Raw genomic sequence first — 22,838 nt, forward strand, 5'->3', positions numbered from 1 at the left:
ATGATTAACCTAAGTGTTCTCAGTGAAGTCAACTTGATGCAGTGGGGCTGCAGGGAGGGCAGGGAGACTGACCTTGTTTCCTTATATACCTGGGTACTCTTTAAATTGTAGCACAAACATAGACTATTTTTGTAGCAATCACCACCCAAACAGTAAAATATTATTTAAAAGAAAAGGATACAAAAAAGCCAGGGGGAAGGGGGAGATGGAAGGAGCCAGGCCCTGCCCATCCCGTGTGGGGCCCCTGGGTGCTCCTGATCCCCGCTGCAAGCTCTGAGGCTGCTGGGCAGAGCCCTGGCGGGGAGTGACTGATGTCACGGTGGGACAGGGAACAACTTAGGGCAGCTCAATGAGGGCCCTCCCTCAAGTCCCCTCCTCCAAGCTGGAGTCCCTTGAGGACCAGGGCAGTCCCTTCAAGGTCTCCATCTCCCCTTGAATTCAGAAAGAGTGTGGGAGGAGGCAGGAGAGGGGTGCAGACTCCTAGGGTCCCCAGCCTGGAAGACCAGGAGCATTCAGTTTCCTCATCCCTCAGGGTCCCTACCCTATACACTCCCCTCCCCTGGGGGAACAATGTGTCCTAGAACTAAACACCTATTGTGAGCAGGTGATTTAACTCTGAGGCCAACACAGTCCCTGCCCAGGAGCCAGAGAGTGAATAGAGAAAGGGTTATTGTTATTCATTCACTCGTTTGGTCGGTCAGTCAATCAACAAACAAGTTTAAGGAGCATACACTGCATGTGGGCACCAAGCGTGGCTCTGTGGATGCAGGTGGGACCTGTTCCGGGGGACTCCTGGTCTACCTACGTATCAGTGGCAGGGCTCATAAACTCCAAGGGTGCAGGGGCTGGATCAGTACTGTTTTCCACTGTACCCTAGTGCCTAGCATGAGACTTGGCACTTACCAGGCGAATGAAGGAACCAAGTTCCACACTATTGTGACAGTGGCAGGAGGTCTGCTCTGTGCCTGGGAAGGGCAGGAGAGGGTCAGTGAACAGGGGGAGCTATTTGGGTTGAGTCTCGAGGATGGAGTTGAATTAGCCTAGTGGACAGGTGGAGGGCGGTTGTCCTGAGCAGAGGGACCAATATCTGCAAAGGCAGGGGGTCAAGTGCATGGTGGGGCATCAGGCTGGGGCAGGTGAGGATGGGACACTGGGGCCTTGGATGCCATGCTAAGGATTTTAGGCGCTGCCCCTAGGGGATGCTGAGTCCCTGATGAATTTTGAGAAACAGACACTACTGGAGATAGATTTGCCCTTTACATTCCTGGGGGACAGTCCGGGACCCGTTTGGAGGAGAGTCAGGTGGGAGGCTGGGAGAGCTGTTGGGACGGGGTATGGGCTCTCCAGAGGTGGAGAGACTCAGTGGAGGAGGGGGCAGTTTGGGGATATTAAGGCTTGGTAAGCAGGAACTACAGGCTTGAGGAGGTAGGTTATCTGAGAGGGAGGGAGGGTGAACCCGAGCGGCTGCTGGAGCTGGGATGCTTTTATTATTATTTCTCTTTGCTGTTGTTTTCAAGAATTCAGTTTGGGTTTTATTCTAAAATTGATTAAAAACACATTGTTTGAAAAAAAGGAGGACACAGAGCAGCTTTGAGAGCAAACTGCCTTGGCCAGGCAGGAAGCAGGAAAGGGCTTTTGATGTGGAGCTGGGCCCAGCAGGGTCCTGGACTGCAGAAGGGACAGATTGGACCCAGAGCACAGTGGGAGGGACAGAGGTCCCGAGCCCGGGTGAGAAGGGACAGGCAGGCAGGGCAGGAAGGCAGAGTGAGCTCTGCACCCCTTGGTGGGCTCCCATTCTAGAGCTCCCTCAGAACCCCACTCCGGGGAGCCTCCCCAGGGCAGGCCAGGGTGCTCAGTAGGAGGCCAGCTTTGCGGTCAGGCACATGGCTTCCTCTCAGGGTCTGACACGCACCAGCAAGTTAACTGACTTTGGGCGGTTACTTCCCCTGGAGCCTTCACAGATGAGGATCTGTGAAATGGGCACAGTCCCTCATGGAGTTGTTGTGAGAAGTACATGAGAAACAGTGTGTACAGCGCTGACCACCATCGGCCCCTACAGGAAGCCCTCGGTGATGACCTCCGCCATCGAAGTGTCCATCTTTGACCAGTTTGGCAAGGTTTGTGCCCTGCTCTGGCCCTGCCTCTTCCCGGGCCTCTGCCCCCCGGCAATCGGCAGCTCTGGGGTTTTCCCTATCTGCCTTCTTGGCCATCCTCCCACATCCTTTCCCAGGCCCTGCCATCTCCTGAAAGTGCCCTTTCCTGAAACCCCTTCCTGGAGCCTGGCTCTCCCATCCCTCTGAGAGCTCCAGGCCTCTGCCCACCTCCTGCCCGCAGCCCTGGCCATCCATCGCCTTCTGTAGGCCTTCCTGTGCCCGCCCCACCTGAGCCTGCCCGAGGCCGCCACACTGCTGCCCTGCTCCCCTCCTCTCCCTCCGTTCACCCCCCTGCCAGTCTGTGAACCTCCTTTCCCACCCAGGGGCTGCGCTGTACAGCGGAAGAATCTATAATAGGCCAGTTCTCACCTCCGCTGTTTTGGTTTCCTAGGGCTTCGGTAACAAATGACCACAAACTGGGTGGCTTAAAACGATAGAAATGTAGTCTCTCAGTGTCTGGAGGCCAGATGTCTGAAATGCACGTGTCAGCAGGGCCATGCTCCCTCCAAGGCTCCAGGTGAGGATCCTTCCTTGTCTCTTCCAGCTTCTGGTGGCTCCAGGCGGTCCCTGGCTTGTGGCTGTGTCCCTCCCATCTCCGCCTCTGTGATCACATGGCCTTCTCCTTGGGGTGCCTCTTATAAGGACACTTGTCATTGGAGGTGGGGCTTCCCTAAGTAATCCAAGAGGATCTCATCTCCAGAATTTTCACTTAATTTTATCAAACATTCTTTTCCCAAATAAGGTCACGTTCACAAGATTCTGGGGATTAGGATGTGGACCTAGCTTCTGGAGGGCCACCATTCAGCCCATCCTCAGCCTCTTCCAGGCCAGCCTCTGCCCACTCCCCCCGTGGCTCACCTAGAGCACCCCGACCCCTCACGCCACACCCCATGTCATAGCCTCCCCTGCCTCCAGCGTCAGAGGAAAAGTTGTGACTTGTCCTTTCCGCCTGCCCTTGGGGCCCCAACCACCTCACCCCAGGGAGAACTGGTCCAACCGGCTCTCTCCTCCAGGGCCTCCTCCTCTTGCTCCGGCAGCCTGAGACCTTTTCTAGAATTCCCTTCTTCGAAACCCCAGGTGTTGGACAGTCTGACCCCTTCTCAACCCAGGAACCTCTCCCCTCGCACCCCCCACTGACCTGCTGCAAGGCTCTCAGGCTGCGCCATTTTGGAAGCTCTCCTCTTCAGAGCCCTGGGGTCTCCACCTGCCCAGCTTTGCCCCTAGTGCTCCAGGGATCCCAACAAGGGCCCCAAGCTGTTTTAGGAAAGAGCCCCCCGCATCGTTGGCCTAGGTCTCTGGAGATGGGTCGGTCCTCTCCCTGACACTCGGATCTGCACAGAATGTGGTCCCCAAGACCTGCTGTCCACAGGAGAAGTGAGGCCATGGGCCTGGTGATCACTGAAGCCCACTCGAGGATTCTGGAGGGGTCTGCACCTGGCTGAAGGTTTCAGGAAAGAGGCCAGACCTGTGTCCAACACTGGTACTTTTGGGGGGCAGAGTGTGGACAGTGACTGTTAAGGATCAGGCTTTGTATCCTGGCTGTGAGAATTGATTAGCTGAGTGGGCAGGTAGCTCCTGTGTGCCTCAGTTTCCTCATCTGCCAATAGAAACAGCACTCTGCCTCACAGTGCTGTGGTGAGGCATTAAGTGAGGGAATCCCCCCGCCGCCGCTGCCCCCACTCTTCCAGGAGATGTGGGTGCTCCAAAAACTGGGGCCTGGGGTCTGCCCACCTCCCCTTCATCCCAGCGTGACTCTTGGGGAACCCCATGTTTAAGCAGGGGCTGGCTCTGGGGTTCCTGTATGTAGCCCATGTTCGGACCCCGCCAGCCATGCGGACTCCTTCAAGGTTGAAAGGCACGGTTTGGGATTCGGGCACACCGGGCTCACCTTCCGGATCCACCCTTTGGTAGCTGTGTGACCGTCGGCCAGTGCTCTAATCCCGAAGAGCCCCATCTTCCTCATCTGTGAGATAGGGATAAGAATTTCGTTAGAATTCCAGTCTAGCAGAGTTGGGTGTTCTTTAAGAACGGTTTTCTTGAAACTGACATACACTTGACATGCAGTGTCCACAAGTCCTGACAGGTACCTTTTCGTGACGCGCTCTCCACAATGAAGATACCGAAGGTACCTGGCGACCCAAAAGTCTCCTCGAGCCCCACTGTGATCCCTCCTGCCACCCCACCTCTTCCCCGCCCCATCGCCAGGCAGCCACACTGACCTGCTCTCTGTCATTATGGATTAGTTTATGTTTCTCAAATTGTACATAAATGCAATCACATGTCTGGCTGCTGTGCTCACAGAGTTGTGTGAGGATTAACCCCATAGGACCTGGTGCAGAGGAAGCGCCCCAAACCCAGGAGCTGCTGAGGCAGTCCACTGAGGTCCCGCTACGCTGCAGTAACAAAGTTTCCTCTTAGAAGTGGTGCACCTCACTTAGGGTCGGGTCGTCAAGCCTGATGGCGAAGTTGTGGGAAGTGTCACGTTCCCCCAGAGTACAGAGAGGCAATGGATCCTTCGAACAGTAATAACGTCTACCGCTGATGCTTTCCCTATTATTACCACTGTTTCGGATTAACCCCTTCTACGAGATGGAGATCATGCAAATGCTCCTCACATGTGGTCCAGCTGATGTCCCAGGCACCACCACCCTGCACTGGGCTCTCTTCTCCCCATGGACAGGGTCCTCCCATTCACCAGTACCCAGTTCACAGTTTTGCAAATGTAGAGATTAGCTAAGTCCACCAGGCCCCACATCGCTGTTATCCTTGGCCACAACCCACTCTGTGCACCCTCCCCACTGAGCCCCAGAAACCCTCCTTCCATGGCCCCCACTCTCCTAATCATTCTCTGAGCACATGGCTCCCCTTCCCTTCCGTGACCCGGCCCTCCACAGACTTTGCCCACTGCATTTCATCTCTTCTTGCTCTGCTTCCCAAACCTAACTTACCTACCACCCCCAATCCTGCTTCTCCCACGGTGCCCGACAAGACAGGGTCCCATTATCCCCATGGCTGCCCAGGGCCCTGGTCATCACCTCCCTCCATGCCACAGGACGAGCTGCAAGCCTTGTCAGCTCTAACCCCATGACGTCCCACGCAACCTCCATGTCTAGCTCTATGGTCCCACCTTGACCTGGTCTGGGCCGCCACTGAAGGCCTCCTGGGATATTTTCCCTCCCTTTTCCTCCATTCTCTGCACTAAAGCCAGGGTGCAAAACGGGACGCATCATCACCCTGTCTATGCACAACCAATATACACAGTCGCTTGCTGGCTTCCTGCTGTCCTCAGGATAGCCTTGCAAGGCCCCAGCTCTGGTCACCTCCCTGGCCTCGATGTCTCCACACCTGCTCTAGCTGCTCAAGAGCCCTTAAACTGCAAACTCTTACACTCTCTGGCCCCCTGGCCTTTGTGTGTAGCTAGCTAATTTCGTGATGGAAGGAGCTGAGATGTACAATCCTGGAGGTTTTTTCCATCTCCCCACAAATGAGCTCAGTCTCTGGATGGTGGTACCAGCTCTGTCTACCGAGGGTTGTAGACATGTGGGTCTCTTCCAGTCTGAGAGGACAGGGAGGGGAGTTGTGGGGTGGGAGAGACCAACCAGTGACAAGGACAACAGTAACGACAGTGACCTAACATTTATTCAGCTCATACCATGGGCCAGGAAGTGCTTCCCATGGATTAATTCTTTTTTTTTCTTCTTCTCAAATCCATGTTATTTTTTATTGAGGTTTAACAAACCTAGAGAAAAATACAAAATCATAAGTGAAGAACTCAATGAAGCTTCACAAAGGGAACACACAAGTGAAACCAGCACCCGGATCAAAAGTGAACATGCCCAGCACCCCAGGAGCCCCGCTCCTGCCCCCTTCGGTCTCTAGCTTCCAGAAGGATACCCGCTATCCCAGCTTCTAATACCATTCGTTCACATGGCCCATGTTTGCAGTGCAAATAAGTGAAATCACACAATCTACGTTGTTTTGTGCCTGGCTTCTTATGTCCGGCGTTCTGTTCATGTCTGACACCGTGACATCTCATGACGTCGCAGCATGTTGGTGTCGTCAGCTCTTTCTCATGGCTGTGCAGCATTCCAGGGTATGAATAAATATTCATGCATACCATTTAGACGGGCATTCAGTTGTTCCTGATTCTTGGCGATTATGCATAGTGCTATCAACATTTTGTCCACGTCTTTCGGTTGGACACGTGCACTCATTTGGCACCACAGAGTCCTAGGATAAGCATGTTAACTCCAGTGGATTCCGCCAGGCAGTTTCCCACCAGCTGTAGAAGAGAGTCCTGCATTAAGTCTTCATCTGCACAACAGCCCGTGGCACGCGATGTGGTGGACAGCTGTCTCCACCTCACTCGGCAAGCTCCCCACTGTGTGATGCTGGGGCCGGCCTCTTCTACTTCCAGTCCCAGCCCCTGAACTTCACCAATCAGAGGCACCTGCCTAGGAGTCTGTGTCTTCAAGGAAGGCCGGCAGGGTCTGCGGCCCTGGGGTCCAGGGTTGGCAGTGTCGGTGATAATTTCCGGAGGACTTTTTTTCCTTGTGTCCTGGTCACCTTGGTTTTGGGCTTTCCACCTTCCTTTTGAACCTGTGAGAGCTTCCCCATAGCCCTTTAGGAAGCTACTGGGTAGGTTCTATTGTTTGCAACCAAGAAGCTCGACTGATTCAAGGGAGCTATTTTATTCCCATCTCACAGATGAGGAACCTGCACAGAGAGGTTATGTATTTTGCCGAAGGTCACACAGCTGACCTGCTGGAGCCAGGACTCAAAACCAAGTTTATACCCCATTTAGGGCTTTCTGTCTATGTCTCATCCACTATTCCTACAACTTGAAGCAGGCAGCTAAGTGACTCACTCGGAGTCACACAGTGAGTCACGAAGTCAGGCCCCATGACTCCCACCCCACAGAGCTTCCGGCCCTGAAGCCTGGAGTGAGCGCAGAGCTTCGGCAGACTGAGAGGGAAACGGGAACGTGCATTCGAGCATGGAGGCCTCATTTACTGACTGACAGCTAACGGGGGTCAGGCACTGTGCTGGGTACCAGCAGAACAACAGCAGTAAATAGTGAAAAAAGCAGAAGAGACATTACACAGGCTGTCCTGTCAGGTGACAGGTGCCGAGAAGGACAAAGCGGGGGGAGGGGGAGGGACTGACTGGGAAAGCAGGCGGCGGAGGGGGGTCCTCTGAAGACATTTGAGCAGAGGCTCTCCCGAAGTGAGGGAGACCAGAAGACCGGCCGCGGGGAGGCGAGGGTGAAGGCCCCGCGGCGGCAGCGAGCCCGCGTGTTCACGGAACCGTGAAGGCCAGGACGGTCGGAGCAGGGAAGTCAGACGGGGCGGCAGGAGAGGAGGACAGAAAGCCAGGTGGGGGCACCGAGGCAGGGCCATGTGTCTTGTTCTGAGGCTAGCAGGAAGCCTTTGGAAGGTTTTCAACGCTGCAGGGCAGTGCTGTGGTCTGATGAAGGCTTCAGAAGGCTTCAGAAGGTTCAGTCTGGCTGCTGGGTGATAAAACAGGCCATGAGGAGGCAAAGGGGGGGTAGAGCAACAGTAGAGGGGCTGCGATGGTGTCCAGGCAGGGGATGGGGGGACGTGGGGGTGACATGCGCGTTCCAGGACAATCAGTTGGTTATCAGACAGTATCTGCGACTGGTGGGCAGTGGGCTCCCAGGGAGGGGGCTTAACCCTGGGGGCTCTGTAGGGGTGAGAACATAGGGGCTGGGCCACCTGAGGCTTCAACCAGGGACAAGGCTGGGGACTGCAGTTTCAGAACAAAGGCACCACCTCCGAGGACACATGGGAGCTAGAGGTCACTGGGAGGCCAGGGGAGCCCAGCCCGGCCTTGGGTCCGTGGCCTTTCTGGGGCCACAGGAGCCCAGAGCAGCTCCGCAGGGCTGGGCTGGGGGCTGGGGGCTGGGAGTGAGGTATGACCCCGAGCCCTGCAGCTCCGGTGCACCTGACAGGGAGGCCCCCTCTGGGCTGTCAACCTGAGCCAGGTGCTGCTCGGTGCCAGGGAGCATCACTGTGGCGCTTGCCTGTTTGGCACAGACTTTGGACCTTGGGATTTCCTTCCAAAGCTGTGACATCGTCATGCACTTAAACAGCTGATGGGTTGGTCGGCACTTCCGAGGGCACAGGAGGGCCCAGCTGCTGGAGAGGAGGCAGGAGGAGGCTGGGACATTCAGGAGGGGAATTTCAGCAGAAAAGGCCCCAAAGTGCCCCAGGCCAGCATCGGGGTGGGAGCCTCCTCCCAGGGGATGGGTGCCGGGAAAGCAGCCAGCGTACCTCCCAGCCACACAAGGGAAGCTCCAGGAAAGCTGGCTAAGCAGCTGACAGTTCAAATAGTAGCTTGTCTCAGTTTCCCGAGCAAGGAAGGATTACTTCCCCGGCTGTACGTGTCGCCGCCACCTCAGCCTGGCATGAGGCAGTTACCTCATGCCAGGCTGCCCGAGCGAGAGTCGTGTGGCGGGCGGCCAGCTGGGCGCTACCCGGAGGCTTGGGGAGGAGTCAAAGGAAGGGCATTCAGGGCCCAGTGCTCAGGACCAAGAGGCTGGAGGAGAGCTTCACGCCCAGTCTGCCCAGGGCAAAAGTAGTGGTCTCTGGCCGTGGGGCGTGCCTTGGCTTTGTGGCTGTCTCTCGGCCTCCAGCCTCACTACGGGCTTGTGAGGGTCCAGAGATGGGGTGTGGGAAGGCCCCCTCCCATGGCACTGCCCCACGTTGGAGGAGGCACGCTGACTCACCAAGCCACACAGGCAAACCCAGGGGCTCATCTTGGCTGCACCCAGGCTGGTAAAGAAGTGGCTGCCTCCCGGGTTTTCTCTTCTGTTGCCTCCGGAGAGGCAGGGTCCTTCCTGGTCGAGGCCAACATGGACCACCAGTAACACCCCCACTCCCTGTCTGGTGCCTCCACTCTGATCGGTCAGTGCCTGAGCCATGCTGGTGGGCAAATATTTTGAGGATCACCTCAATCTGGAGGACCAGTGAACCCCCGTCTTTGAGAAATCTGCCTGTTCAACCTGCCCTCTTGAAGCTGTGGCCCAATCCTAGGAGGCGGGGAGGGCATCCCTATTCCTAAGGCTCTCAGGAGGCCAGGCTGATGTCAGAGTTGAACAATGTAAGATTTGCTCTAGCAAAGGCCCAAAGATCCCAATTCTCATGGGAAGCAGCCAGGCCTGCTTGACCAGAGGCCCTCACCCCAGTCCTGGCCAAACACAGACTCCTTCCACTGTGCCTGCAGCACCTCTCACCTTCCTGCTGACTGGGGGTTCCAGGCCGTGTCTCCCACACTTCACGTCCTACTGATCAGAGAAGCTTGCTCCTCATTTTAAGAAAAGTTTTGCTTTCCAGAGCCTCCCCACTTCTGCTACCACTTTATCCAGTGGAGGCCTCTGGATAGGAGCCTGGCCTCACTGGTGGGGCGAGGCCAGCCGCCTGTCTTGGGAGGCCCACCCTGGCTCGCCTCCCGCCTTCTGTCATCTTCCCTCCCAGCACCACCAAACCTCCTGGCTTCCCGCATCTTCTGCCACTCCCTCTGCTAAACGCCCCCGGGGTGATGGCAGCCAGTTTAGGGGGCCCTCCATGGTCTACAGCAGTTCTCTCAGTTAACCCTCACAACGCTGAGGCAGGAGTACCTGGTTCCTGCTTTTCTGGCTGCAGATGCTGACCTTCTGCAGGCTCTGTGCGTCCCAGAGTGGGGCTATGACCCACACTCCTACATGACCGCCTTGCCACTTCGCTAGAACCACCCTTCAAGTTCCCTCGCTGTGTTGACTCACTTGGGGACAACTGCGAGCTCAGAGGCCAGGTCTTCTTCGTCCCCAACCCCTTGGTCTCTCCCACTGAAGGCCCCTCCCTTGATGTGAGGTTGCTCCACTCTCTCCTCTCCCTTCCCCTGCCCACGGCTGTGTCCTCACCCTCCCGGCTGTGTCCTCACCCTCCCGTCATCTCTCGGCCACGTTGCTCGCCCCCACAGCTTCAGCCCATTTCCTCTCCTGGCCACTCCCAGGCTCCCAGCTGGCTGGTGGACGTCTGCCCCAGCTACTCTCAGGCAACTCCAATCTAACGTGTCCACATCCGAGCTCTGGGTCTCTCTTCCTCCCAAACCACCTCCTCCTCTCTCAAGTAACACCCTTGCCGGTCCTCCCGTCACTTGGGTTCCTCAGTCATCAGCTTTGCCTTTCTCCTCTCCCTCAGCCTTCACAGGCCTTCACCTGGTCCCTCCCCTCCTGCTACTCCCAACGCTACTGCCCTGGTTCTCCTTCCCAAAGGACTAAGCACAGGGCCCCGGGGAGCACAAGCTACATGTTCTCGTAAGAAGGAATTGCTGTTTCCCTCAACCCTCACTCACTCAACAGTACCTGACTGAGCAGTATGCACCAGGCACTGTCCACACAGCACCAAATGAGGGATGAACCCCGCCCCTGGAGGGGCATACATCCTAGCGGGGGACAGACAGTAGTTACAATCCACATATACAGCATGCTGGAGTGCCATGGAAAAACAAAGTGCAGCGCTGGGGTAGGGAGGCAGAAGCAGGGGAGCTACTTTATGTGGGGTGGTCTGAGAGGCCCCTCCTCTGTCCAGGGGGTGAAATGGCTGTAACAGGCTAAGGCCAATCACCAAAGTCAAAAAGAACGTAACTCTTTTTTTTTTTTTTTTAAAGATTTTATTTATTTATTTGACAGAGAGAGACACAGCGAGAGAGGGAACACAAGCCGGGGGAGGGGGAGAGGGAGAAGCAGGCTTCCTGCCGAGCAGGGAGCCCGATGCGGGGCTCGATCCCAGGACGCTGTAACTCTTTCAGAAAGAGAACACTCTCGGTTTTGGTAATAAAAACCCAGGGACTTTATTTCTTAATCCTTTAAATTGGAAACACTTGTTGCTATCAGAGGTAGGGGCTTCGTGGTTTGTGGGCACAGGGTGGGAATCTGGCTGAACAGCCTTCGGTTACCTTAAATTTTGAACTACATGAATATATTTCCTTTTAAAAACATTGATTCACTGAAATAGCAAAGAATGTGCAGTCTTTTGGAAAAGATTAATCATTTCCATGGAACTATTTCCTTAAAGGGGGCCTGTCTGCTATCTGCCGACTGCTGACAGAACACAGTAGATGGGAGCTTTTCTGTGCTCCACAGAGGGCAAAGTCTCGAGCAGGGGGACAGCCACTTGGCAGCCTGTGAGCATGGGCCAGTGGCACATGGGTGTGCGTGGGCACTTGACTAACCGTGCGCACAGTGAGACAGGCAACCCGGGAGGCAGGGCAGAAGGCACGGGAAGCTGAAGAGCAGGGCGCTCGCTGGGAGCTGACAACACCTCTGGGTTGCTCTCATACTTAAGTGGCTCTCCATCCTGGCTATCACATTCACTCCCAGTTTTATCTTCAGGCACCACTGATGCATCCTATTTGGAAAGCCACAGACAGATGGCTATACTAAGGAAACCCCCTCTGAGACTGGTCCAGGGGTGCCTGGGTGGATCAATCAGTTGAGGGTCCAACTCTTGGTTTCGGCTTGGGTCGTGATCTCAAGCCTCGAGTTGGGCTCCCCACTGGGCAGGGAGTCTGCTTCTCTCTCTCTCCCCACCCCCAGCCCTCTCCCTGCTTGTGCTCTCTCTCTCTAAATAAATCAATCTTGGGGACGGGGAGGCTGATCCACAAGACAGGATTTAGCCGGCATGCTCCCCTGGTTTTCTGGTGGAGCTGGGGCCAGAGAGCACTTTGCTAGGGTGGCTCCATGGAAGTGGGGGTGGGGGTGGGGGGAAGGGCTGGCTCTGTAAGTGGCAGAGGCCTGAATAACAGGGACTTGAGAAGACTCAAGATATCCCAACTTAATCCTCAATGTAACAAGCACAGGGCTATGACGAGGCCAAGAGGAAAGGTAAGGAATTAGGTGCCCTGTATGGATGAACATCTGTGTCCCCCAAATTCTGATACTGAAGTCTAATCCCCAATGTGATGGTATTTGGAGGGGGGCCTTTGGTAGGTCATTAGATTTGGATGAGGTCATGGGGGTGGAGTCCCATAATGGGACTGGCGCCCTTATAAGGGGATGAACAACCCAGAACTTTCTCGGCCACGTGAGGACGTAGCAAGAAGACGGCAGTCTACAGAACAGGAAGCAGGTTCTCACTAGACATCAAATCTGCTGGCATCCTGATCTTGATCAGACCGCAGAACTGTGAGGAATGTCTGTTCAACCACCCAGTCTAAGGTCTTTTTGTTACAGCAGCTTGAACTAAGGCTGTTTAGAGCATGGCCAGAAGGGCATGATGGGGGCTGCTAGCGGTGGGAAATGGGCTCTTGTCTTTTAAATATTCCATATAACACAGTCACCAACTCCAATCACTACAAATTCAGACTGCCAGTCACTCAGTGTGGGCACTCAGAGGTCCTCAGCAGAGACAAGATCAGGAAGCTGAGCCTGACATGCACCAGGCACTTAGAAGCAGCATAACAGAAGAATTTCAGATTTTAATTAGGGGCAGTGAGCACTGGAAACCCAGTATTCTGTCCCATTTCAGGAAACCTTCAGTGTAAACCGTCCAGAGCCAGGGACTCCCAAATTTAGGCCCAGTCCCTATTTTCATAACTGACATCTCTCAAGCAGCAGAATCTGTATCCTTCTTCAAAAAAGGCATACAATTTCCCCTCAGTTAAAAAAGAAAAGTTTATGGTTTTGCTGGTAGCAGACAAGAGATCTAGCTGGATTTGCAGGCAACCTCAAGTAGTTAATGAACAATTATTGTGGTTTGTCCAAAGAGATGGAGTTTTCCAAATAAAAAAGCAGGCTGGGGGCGCCTGGGTGGCTCAGTTGTTAAGCGTCTGCCTTCAGCTCAGGTCATGATCTCAGGGTCCTGGGATCGAGCCCCGCATCAGGCTCCCCGCTTGTTGGAGGGCCTGCTTCTCCCTCTCCCGCTCCCCCTGCTTGTGTTCCCTGTCTCTCTCTCTGTCAAATAAATAAATAAAATCTTAAAAAAAAAAAAAGCAAAGCAGGCTGAAGTTTTAGGCCACTTTTAGAGGCAGTTTGAGGGATGTGATTGGGATGCTGACTTGCTGGGGGTCTACGGGACCAGTCAGTGGTTTGTGGGAACAGGGCAGAAAGCAACGGTCTCTGGCAGCTAAGAACACTGGAAGGTTGTCCCGGGCAATGCAGGGCACCCGGCTGTCCTGAAGTAATACATGAAACCACAAAACAAAGAAATAAACTCAAGAAAAGTGACTAGGCTCTAGCTTTGTGACTCTCAATACAACACCTAACACTCTGGGCTGCTGTCCCCTCATCAGGCCAGCACAGGGGGCCTCCAGCTCTCACCCTCTACGACACCGTCACTGGTCCCGTGAGCAAACTGGCTTGGTTTGATCAGGGTTTGTAAGAAGCTACTATAACCTCCCTCGGACTCGGTTTCCTTACCTATAACAAAGAGGATAAAATTGGGAGAAGCCATTGAGCAGTGAAAGAAAACGGACTTTGGATTTAGGCAAGCAGAGTCTCAATTCTTAGCCCTGTGTAACCAAAAGCAGGTGACTTGACCTCTCTGAGTCTTATTTTCTTCACCTGCAAAATGAAGACAATAACATCTGTTATAAGGGCTGTGGAAGGATCCTGCTCACACTGCCTTCCAGTACGTGCAAAGTGAACATCAGTCTTCTTCCTTCTTTCTTATTCCACATTTAGCAAATGTGCGAGAGGGATGTGAATGCCCTGAAATGTCTGTTAAAAAAAAATTAAACCCTTCAAAGAATGCTATCAGCGGTGACATCAGATAGAGTGACCTCCATCTCTCTCTTCCAACGGAAGAGAGCCTACCTTCTGATCAGCACACTCGCCTCCGAGGCTACCAGGGAGGGCCTGAAAGAGTGAGGACAAGAGGCCGCAGGGAGCACTGGGCACCAAGCACAGAAGCACGGTGGTCCCGCGGGCGCCGTCTCAAACGGGCTCTGCAGCGGCAGCAGGCTTGGGCGAAGAGCCTGGGCCCCCGGCCAGCAGGCACGAGAAAGCCCCGAGCTGGGAGACTGCTGTGACGGTGCGCTGAGCTCCCCAAGGCCCTGAGACCGGCAGCCGAGGCGGTGCTGGACGAGGCACCACTCTAAGGCGCAGTCTGAGCTCGAAGTTACCCACAGAAGGACGCTTCTCATCACATGTAAAAACCCACAGCTTTCCAAAGCCAGCCACCTGGTGGGGAACAGCGTGGACCCAGAAGCAGAGCTCAGGGAGGGACTGCTCTCACGCTAGGGAGAAGACACGGCGCTGCCACCGGTCTTGGCCAGCATGCTTCCCGTGTCCCCAGCCTACCCAGTGCCAGTTCTAGAACAAGTGATCCCAGCTTAGGCTCTCCTGCTCCACAAGCGGGTGTAGATGGCAGTGACTTTCCTGTATGGAGAAAACTCATCATTTATAACACAGCAACTGACCCATCTGCTCCTCATGAGAAGAATGTATTTAAACCTGGAAAGAGTCATAATTCTGAGATATTCCACAGGTCAGCTTTGCCCTCCACAGACGCAGGGCTTCTCCCCTTTGATAAGGGACCTTGTAGCTGAGGTGGAGAAACAGCCGTGGGGAAGGGGGTGCTCTCCCTACCAGCACGTATCAGGTTCAGGATCTGGATCAAGTCCTGTGCAAACAGAGCTAGGACTATGACAGTGAGGGAAACATATTCCGTAGGTGGTGGGAACCAGAAAACTTGCCTAGACGAAAGGACTCTGGGCATGACAACCCTAGTAGAGCCAGGAGGCAACTCTGGTTCTCATCAAACTCTGCCCTTGTTTGCCACTCGCCACATACCCTAATCTGAAGGGTCGGCCCTGTTCTAGCTATGGCACCTCGTTAGCAAGAGTGAATGCTATAGGACCTCAGAAGCATGGCGGTGCTAAGGATGCAGACTCTAGGCAGAGAATGTCCTAGGGGTGGGTTCTAGGAAGCAGGTGGACCCCCGGACAGTGCCCAGTCCCTGGGAGTGGCTACATGAGGGAGGTAAAGGTACGAGTGGCTCGGGCACGTGGACCCCCACGGAGCAAGCCGGGGGGCCCCCCCCATCTGCAGTGGCCACATGTATTAGAGGCCGGTAGGCGCTAGCCGTGAACCCGGGACACCCCCCCCACCCCCGACTCCACGGCAACAGGGGGCAGGGCCCAGGGCCTGACCCTTCTAAGTCTCAGAGTGGGGTCTGTGGCAGGACTGGCTTGGCTTGTTTCAAGGATTGCAGTTCAGTAGCCGTGGGCCCTCAGACAAACTGGGACAGGTTGGGGACTTTGATGTTGAGATCACCAATGTTGATGTTCCGAGGAATCTCCGGCAGATTGATGTTTTTCACAGCAGACACGGCCCGGGCAGGGGCTGCTGAAAGGCCACCCTGAGGAGAAATGGGAAGGGGCATGAGACACACACTCAGTGTCATCTCCCTAATGCTTAGAAACACAAGCGACGGAGACCTGGAAAGCGTCTACACTGAACACACACGATGCGTGTTTTGATTTTTCGTCCTTATTCCTCAAAGGTAGCCAACACGACGATCTCGAGGTTGACGGGAGCCATGGGGTAGGGACCTGCACTCTGTGCTCCCGGAGGGGCTGTGGCTTACGCAGTGTTGTAGCCCCAGCACCTAACAGTGCCCGGAACACTGCAGGTGCTTTGCTGCAATAACCTGAGATGGTTCAACCGAGTCATAGTATTGGGGGCCCTTTTCAGGCTCCAAGACAAAACCCTTCCCCAAGAGGCTGACTCTTAGAGACAAGTGCAATCACAGGGAAACTTTTACAAGGAAAAGGAAAGTCAGAGCTTAGGGCAACTGCTTGCCAACGAACACCGTGAGATGGGAAAGAGCTGGCTTTGGAAATGCCATGTGGCAGCAAGATGGGAGGAAGGACATGGGTCTGATGTACCCACGGCCACGGAAGGGCTGGTAACAAACACAGAGGAAGGCGGCCATGGTCGGTGCTCCCCTCTGGCTCACCTGCAGTGCGCAGAGAAGGGGAGAAGCCGACAAGACTCTCAGAACCATTTCCTCCTTACCGACTGCTTTCAGGAGACTGACTCCAGTTCCACTCTTGCCCAGCACGTCTCCATTCTTCTGCTTTCCAAACCCCTTGCCTCTGACTCACTTACTATTCCTGGAAGCTTCCCGGCCTGCCTCCCTCAAAGAACTGTCGTGCCACTCTAGCTGTGGTCTGGAAAAGCTTCTTCAGCAGGACCGCCAGACCTCACAGACAGAGGAATCCCTGGTTTTGCAAGATCAAGTTCTGTTACAAGGAGCAATGAAGCTCTTGAAGACGCTCAGCTCATTAAAGAGGTAACTTATTCTGCTATTTCTGCCACATGTGAAGGTGTATGCCTGTAGCCTCTACTCTCCAGGAAGGCTGATGGAGGTGATGGAGAGACCTCAAAGGGGTAGGACAGAAATAACTGTGAGCATTTTTTTTTTTTTTTTTAAAGTAATCTCTATGCCCAACATGGGGCTTGAACTCACAACCCCAAGATCAGGAGTCACACACCCCACCGACTGAGCCAGCCAGGTGCCCCGACTGTGAGCACTATGTGGGGGTGGGCTGGGGTACGTTATTTGCAAACCCAGCCCATACTCTACTGCAGCTGAGTAGAAGGCTAACTGGAAATAAGGCAACTGGCAACTCCGAGGTTCTGAAAGACACCATGAGAAATGGCCGCTGGGAGATCAGACTGCCACAGCACTAGGAAACCACGCTGGGACCTGAGAAGGGCATTCTGTCTCCCTCCAGGGAACATGTAGCTTTGAAAGGAGGAATGACAAACCACAAACATGGGCCATAAGCCCCCAAGCCCAGAGCTGTTTGTCTTCCTCTGCCATCTGACTTTTCCGTTCACACTTTTAACCTTAATTCTTACATGTTTAATTTTCAGCACTGGCCTTCAAGTCAATTGGTTTTGATGGACTCAAGGAAGAAAGAGGAGCAAAAACATCCCTAAGGTTTCCCAGCAACACAAACCAACACATGTATCCATTCCTCCTTCTGCCCCAGGCTCTTGGAACCAGCCGGGGCAAAAGTACAGCTGTGCACTCACCTCGGATTTCTCCAGCCTGTTTTGAGCTTCAATCTGAGCCACGATTTCATTCATGTTGGTTTCCAACACCATCCCACCCATCACCACCTCCTGAAGGATGTAGTGCACCTAGAGGGGAAGCAAAAATAAGAAGGGTTAGAGCACCCCATGGTAGCTGGGGTGTGGCCCTAACGGAGACCTCATGGGCCTTTCCGGCACCAGGCCAGCAGCCGGACCTGACACACCAGCTCCTGATTCCCAACAGACACCTGAGCCCCTGGGTCATCCACCTCTCAAGTGAGCCCACATGGATGGCCCCCACGCCTTGGCATTCCCTAGCATGAATCTCTTCCATGAGCAGTGATAGCTCATTCTTACCTGCGGAACTGCCTGGCCACACTCAAGGCAGGGAGGTGGTGGCTGAGAGCACAGGCTCTGAAGTCAGATGGACCGTGTTTAAAATTTCAGCTCTGCTCTGTTAGCTGGGTGATCTTGGGCAAATTATCCTTTCAGTCCTCCAGCTTCCTTCCAGAACCGTGGTGAGGACTGAGCGCGATAATCTATATCAAACACCTGGCCTGGCGTCTGCCCCACAACACGTTCTGAATGCATCAAGATGGCTGTCATTACCATATCATCACCATCATCATCACGGATGCATTCCGTCCGTCCAGCTGTGGCAGAGCAAGCCCTGCCCAGTGGGATGTCTCCCAGGCTTCCTAAGATGGACCCTTCTGCCTGGGCTCCGCTGGTGGCAAAATGGGCACCTTTCTTTGTACTTGTCCGCATCCCTTTCTTAGAGCTCGGGTAAGAAACCAGGCTTAGCATGAATACTCGCCTGGGTACCAGGCTCACACCTGGGCTCGGGTTCCATCTAGCCAGGACTCCCCAACAAAGGTGACTCTCGGTGTGCTTGACTGCTGTGCCCGCGGAGCCGTGGTGCTGACTCAACCGCTGTGGCCCACGGTAGCGGGAGGGCTGCCGTGGAAACCCCCAGAGGGTCAGGTCAGAGGTGCCCGCTGGGGTCCATAAGGGGGAGTGGGGCTTCCTCTTTCAAATCAAATCATATCAACATGGCCTTCAAGGTGCTTTCAGTCATGCTGGGAAGATCACAGGTACCACCCTCTATTGTTAATTAAGTGCCAAATTAGCAGTCTGATAAGGAAGAGGGCAGTGGCTGGAGAGACCAGAGAGGTTCATGGAGATGGTGGGAGGACTGAGCTGGGCTCTGACATCGGAGAAGGACGCTGAGGTGAAAGGCCCTGGAGGAAGCAATTCAGCTGGTGTTGGGTATAAGGAGCACCAGGATCTGGCTGGAATGGCAGATTTACCAAGAGGCTAGAAACAATGCTGACAAGGTAGTCTGGGCCTAAAGTCTGGGCACTACTGCCATTTGGGGCTGGATAATTTTCTGTTGGGGAGGAGGGCTGTGCATTGTAGCATGTTCGGAAGCACCCCTGGGCTCTGCTCATAGATTCCAGCAGCACCCCTCCAGCTGGGACAACCAAAAATGCTTCCAGACATGGTCAAATGTCTCCTGGCGAAATCGCCCCCAGTTGAGACACACTGGTCTAGCGTCTAGACTGGACCATGGAGGATTTGAGGGTCAATTTACTCTGTAGGCAACAAACAGCCAAGACAAAAGATGTGTCCGTGTGTCTGTGTGCTTGTTCGTGTGCATTTTTGACACATGAAGCTCTCTGGCACATCAGTTCTCCGTATTTTGTCCCTAGTTAAGTGGAGGGAATGCATTAATTGATATAACCAGGGTACATCTTCTGGCCTCAGGGAGGAAGTGTAATAAAAGCGTATGTTTTGGAGCGCCTGGGTGGCTCAGTCGGTTAACCTCTGACTCTTGATTTCGGCTCATGTCATGATCTCAGGGTGGTGAGATCCAGACCCTCGTCGGGCTCCGTGTTCAGCAGGGAGTCTGCTTGAGATTCTCTTTCTCCCTCTGCCCCTCCCCACTGTGTGCTCTCTCTCTAAATACATAAGTAAAATCTTAAAAAAGCGTATGTGTAAACACAAAGTATATTTGCCTACATTGAGTTCTACAAATCACTTTTCTGTCTACATAGACACACTCATGCAGCATTCTTAAATTTTATACAATAGGAATTATTTCATTACATGCAAATGGAGATTTTATACAATAGGAATTATTTCATTACATGCAAATGGAGATTTGATGGCAAAACGCTCATTTCTAGATAATTAACAAAATGTTAAACAAGACTGATTTTAAAATTACTTGTTGGGGAACTATACTCTTTATATTTCCCCATCAAGAAATCAGCCTCTGAACACAGTATGGTTGTTTCTCAAAAAATTTTTTAAAAATAGAATAGCCGTATAATCAAACAATTCCACCACTGGGCATATACTCAGAGGAATTAAAACAAAAGTTTCCAAAAGATACTTGTACACCTATCATCACAGCAGCATTATCCACAGAATAACCAAAAGGCAGGAGCAACCCAAGTGCCCATTGATGGATAAAAGGAGAAAAGGATGAATGTGACGTATGCATACAAAGGAGTATTATTCGGTCTTAAAAAAGGAGAAAACTTGGACACCTGCTACCGCATGGACGAACCCTGAAGACATTATGCTAAGTGAAATAAGCCAGAGACAGAAGGACAGATCCGGCATGACCTCCTTATGTGAGGTACCTAGTAGTCAAAACCAGAGGTATAAAGTAGAACGGTGGTTGCCGGGGCTGAGGTGGGAGGGGATGGGGACTTGTTTAATGGGAACATAATGGGAACAGAGTTTTAGTTGGGCAAGATGAATTCTGGAGAGGGGTCACACAACCACGTGAATGTGCTTAACACTACTCAACTGTACACTTCAAAATGAAGATGGTAAATTTTATGTTACATAAAATTGAGTATAAGACTACACACTGGAAAATTTTATGTTACATAAAATTTATGGACGGAATAGAGAGCGAACAGGAGTTACAGAAGACAGCCAAGCGAACAGGAGTTACAGAAGACAGCCAAGGCCAGCAGCATGCGCAGAAAGGAGAACTGTAATTGAAGCAAACAAACAGGCAGAGTTGCTCATAAACATTCCATGAAGATCTACTTCCAGATGTTTCTGAAACAAAAGTATCCACATACTGAAAGGACACACTGTATCCCAGGAAAAACTGGCCCAGAACAGTCAGTACCAAGACAGACCCTGAGGGTAAGATTTCTGCAACCAGGCAAAAAGATCAAATCACTCCTAGTATTTTATTCCTTTTGTTTAATGAGCCCCTTCTTCATGGGGAAGTAGTACTTGTTGAGCATCTACTACATGATGAGCACTTCATATGTAACTTATTTAATTTTATGATACCCACATGAGGTAGGTAATATGACCTTCACTTTATATATGAGGAAAGTGAAATATGGAAACGTCAATTAGCTATTCCGATGTCACACGTATCAGAAGCAGGACAGAGTAATGGGGCTAGGTCTGTCTGACTCCGAACCTCATGTTCTGCACCCTTTCCCCCGTGATGCGTCAAAATCCCAAACTGTGTCTTCTGCCCTGTCCACCCCTTACCCCTAGTCCAAACAGAATCATTTTAAGACTTGCTTTGGTATGTCAGAGATCTTGTATGAATTCTTCCATGCTCTATCCCCAAAGCCTAGAATACTGCCCAGGGAGGAGGAGGCATACTGACTGAATGAAAAGGCTTTTCGTAAATCTGAGTAGCATATTCCTGGGGCTTTAGGTGCTTAGAAGGTGGAAGGCAGTGTGGTGGTGGAGGCTGGATGGAGAAGGTGTAGCAGAAAGCCTAATACAGAATATCATGGGGACCAGCCACTGGTTAACAGAAAATGTCAGTTAAGATTTCTGATTTGAACACTGCATCATGAAATCATAATTTTAAAATGCTATTCAAGATGTGTTCTAAGTGCAAAAAGGAGAAATAAATAAAAATGCAAACTCCCAATTTCAACAAAACTGGAAGACAACCCAAATCCCAGACTCTAAAACAGCTAGAAAAGCTGTCAAAGGCAGGGAGCTCAAACAAGGTTCCTTTCCTTTAGAGAAAGAAAAGAACGGATACTACGGAGAGGGGACACAAGAGCTGGAGAGAAAGAGCTGTCCAGACAGACTTCTTGTAGGTAAAGGACACGCTCTCTGGGACCAAACAGATTCCTGGTTTTGAGAGGCAGAAATGTCCGTGGACCTGGAGCTAGGAAACCACACAAACCAGCTATATTTGCCTCACAGAGTTAAACTCTGTGGCAGCATCTGCATCGTGGAAAAGCTCACAGATGCCTATCTCTGCTGGCTGGAGAGAGAGAAAGGGTAAATGAACTCACCCAGAACCTTGATTCATGAGAACGGCTGCAGCGAGCAATGCACGCGGACTTGGTACCTCTTCTACACAAGCATCCCGCAAAGAGCTAGTCCCTGAAAAACTCACTATTTAAAGAGGAGTTATAAAAATGAAATCTGCACAGGATATATACAGAAATACAACAAAAAAAAATTAGGGAAGAAACTGGAAAACCAAAAGGCAGACTAAGACTACACACTGGAAAACGCTGCTGCAGAGCAGATGAACAGCAATAAAATCTTTTGCAAAATTGAAAAAAGAAAACCATGAAGCAAGAGCTCAGAGCAGAGGGACACCTGGGTGGCTCAGTCGGTTAAGCATCTGCCTTCAGCTCAGGTCATGATTCCAGGGTCCTGAGATCGAGTCCTGCATCGGGCTCCTTGCTCAGCGGGGAGTCTGCTTCTCCCTCTGCCTGCCACTCCCCCTGCTTGTGCTCTCTCTCTCTCTCTCTGACAAAAAAAAAAAAAAAAAGAGCTCAGAGCAGAAGAGCAAGCGCTCACGGGAGAGGTAGGGAGATGACAGGGAGAAGAGAAGGCATCAACTAGCACAGCTCAGGGAAGAAGTGGAAGGAAAAAATGAACCGAAATGAGGGTAAAACAAAAAGGAACAAAAGGGAGAAGAGACACTGTGGAAAGCATGGTAAGGAACAAAACGGACGGACGTGGAAAAAAGCACATACAATGAAACGGGAAAGGGGTTCTCAACGGAATAGAGAGTGAACAGGAGTTACAGAAGACAGCCAAGGCCAGCAGCATGCGCAGAAAGGAGAACTGTAATTGAAGCAAACAAACAGGCAGAGTTGCTCATAAACATTCCATGAAGATCTACTTCCAGATGTTTCTGAAACAAAAGTATCCACATACTGAAAGGACACACTGTATCCCAGGAAAAACTGGCCCAGAACAGTCAGTACCAAGACAGACCCTGAGGGTAAGATTTCTGCAACCAGGCAAAAAGATCAAATCATGTAAAAGAGGGGCAAACTCTTGAAAATTCCCCCAGCTAGTATCCAAAATCTATAAAGAACTTAATCAAACTCAACACCCAAAGAACAAAGAATCCAATCAAGAAATGGGCAGAAGACACGAACAGACATTTTTCCAAAGAAGACATCCAAATGGCCAACAGACACATGAAAAAGTGCTCAACATCGCTCGGCATCAGGGAAATCCAAATCAAAACCTCAATGAGATACCACCTCACACCAGTCAGAATGGCTAAAATGAACAAGTCAGGAAACGACAGATGTTGGAGGGGATGCGGAGAAAGGGGAACCCTCCCCTACACTGTTGGTGGGAATGCAAGTTGGTGCAGCCAC

At 52.5% G+C, this 22,838-nt stretch overlaps 2 protein-coding genes across 4 annotated transcripts in view; both read right to left on the reverse strand.

The window, feature by feature from the left end:
- Positions 1-2,948, reverse strand: part of ANPEP (alanyl aminopeptidase, membrane) — a 30,125-nt gene extending 27,177 nt beyond the window's left edge. For both annotated transcript variants that reach the window (XM_081831684.1, XM_081831683.1), the window contains exon 1: positions 2,523-2,948. The gene's annotated coding sequence lies outside the window, so the exon portion shown is untranslated. The remainder of the gene's footprint in view (positions 1-2,522) is intronic.
- A 9,862-nt stretch (positions 2,949-12,810) lies between these two features.
- AP3S2 (adaptor related protein complex 3 subunit sigma 2) overlaps positions 12,811-22,838 on the reverse strand; it is a 54,716-nt gene continuing 44,688 nt past the window's right edge. For both annotated transcript variants that reach the window (XM_081831700.1, XM_006745352.3), the window contains 2 exons: positions 17,200-17,307; positions 12,811-15,514 (listed from right to left, as the gene is read on the reverse strand). In XM_081831700.1, the coding sequence (XP_081687826.1) occupies positions 15,386-15,514; positions 17,200-17,307 (237 nt within the window). In that variant the 3' untranslated portion in view covers positions 12,811-15,385. The remainder of the gene's footprint in view (positions 15,515-17,199; positions 17,308-22,838) is intronic.

Source organism: Leptonychotes weddellii, chromosome 9 (assembly GCF_054177405.1).
Source record: "Leptonychotes weddellii isolate Sample4059 chromosome 9, ASM5417740v2, whole genome shotgun sequence".
Taxonomy (NCBI): domain Eukaryota; kingdom Metazoa; phylum Chordata; class Mammalia; order Carnivora; family Phocidae; genus Leptonychotes; species Leptonychotes weddellii.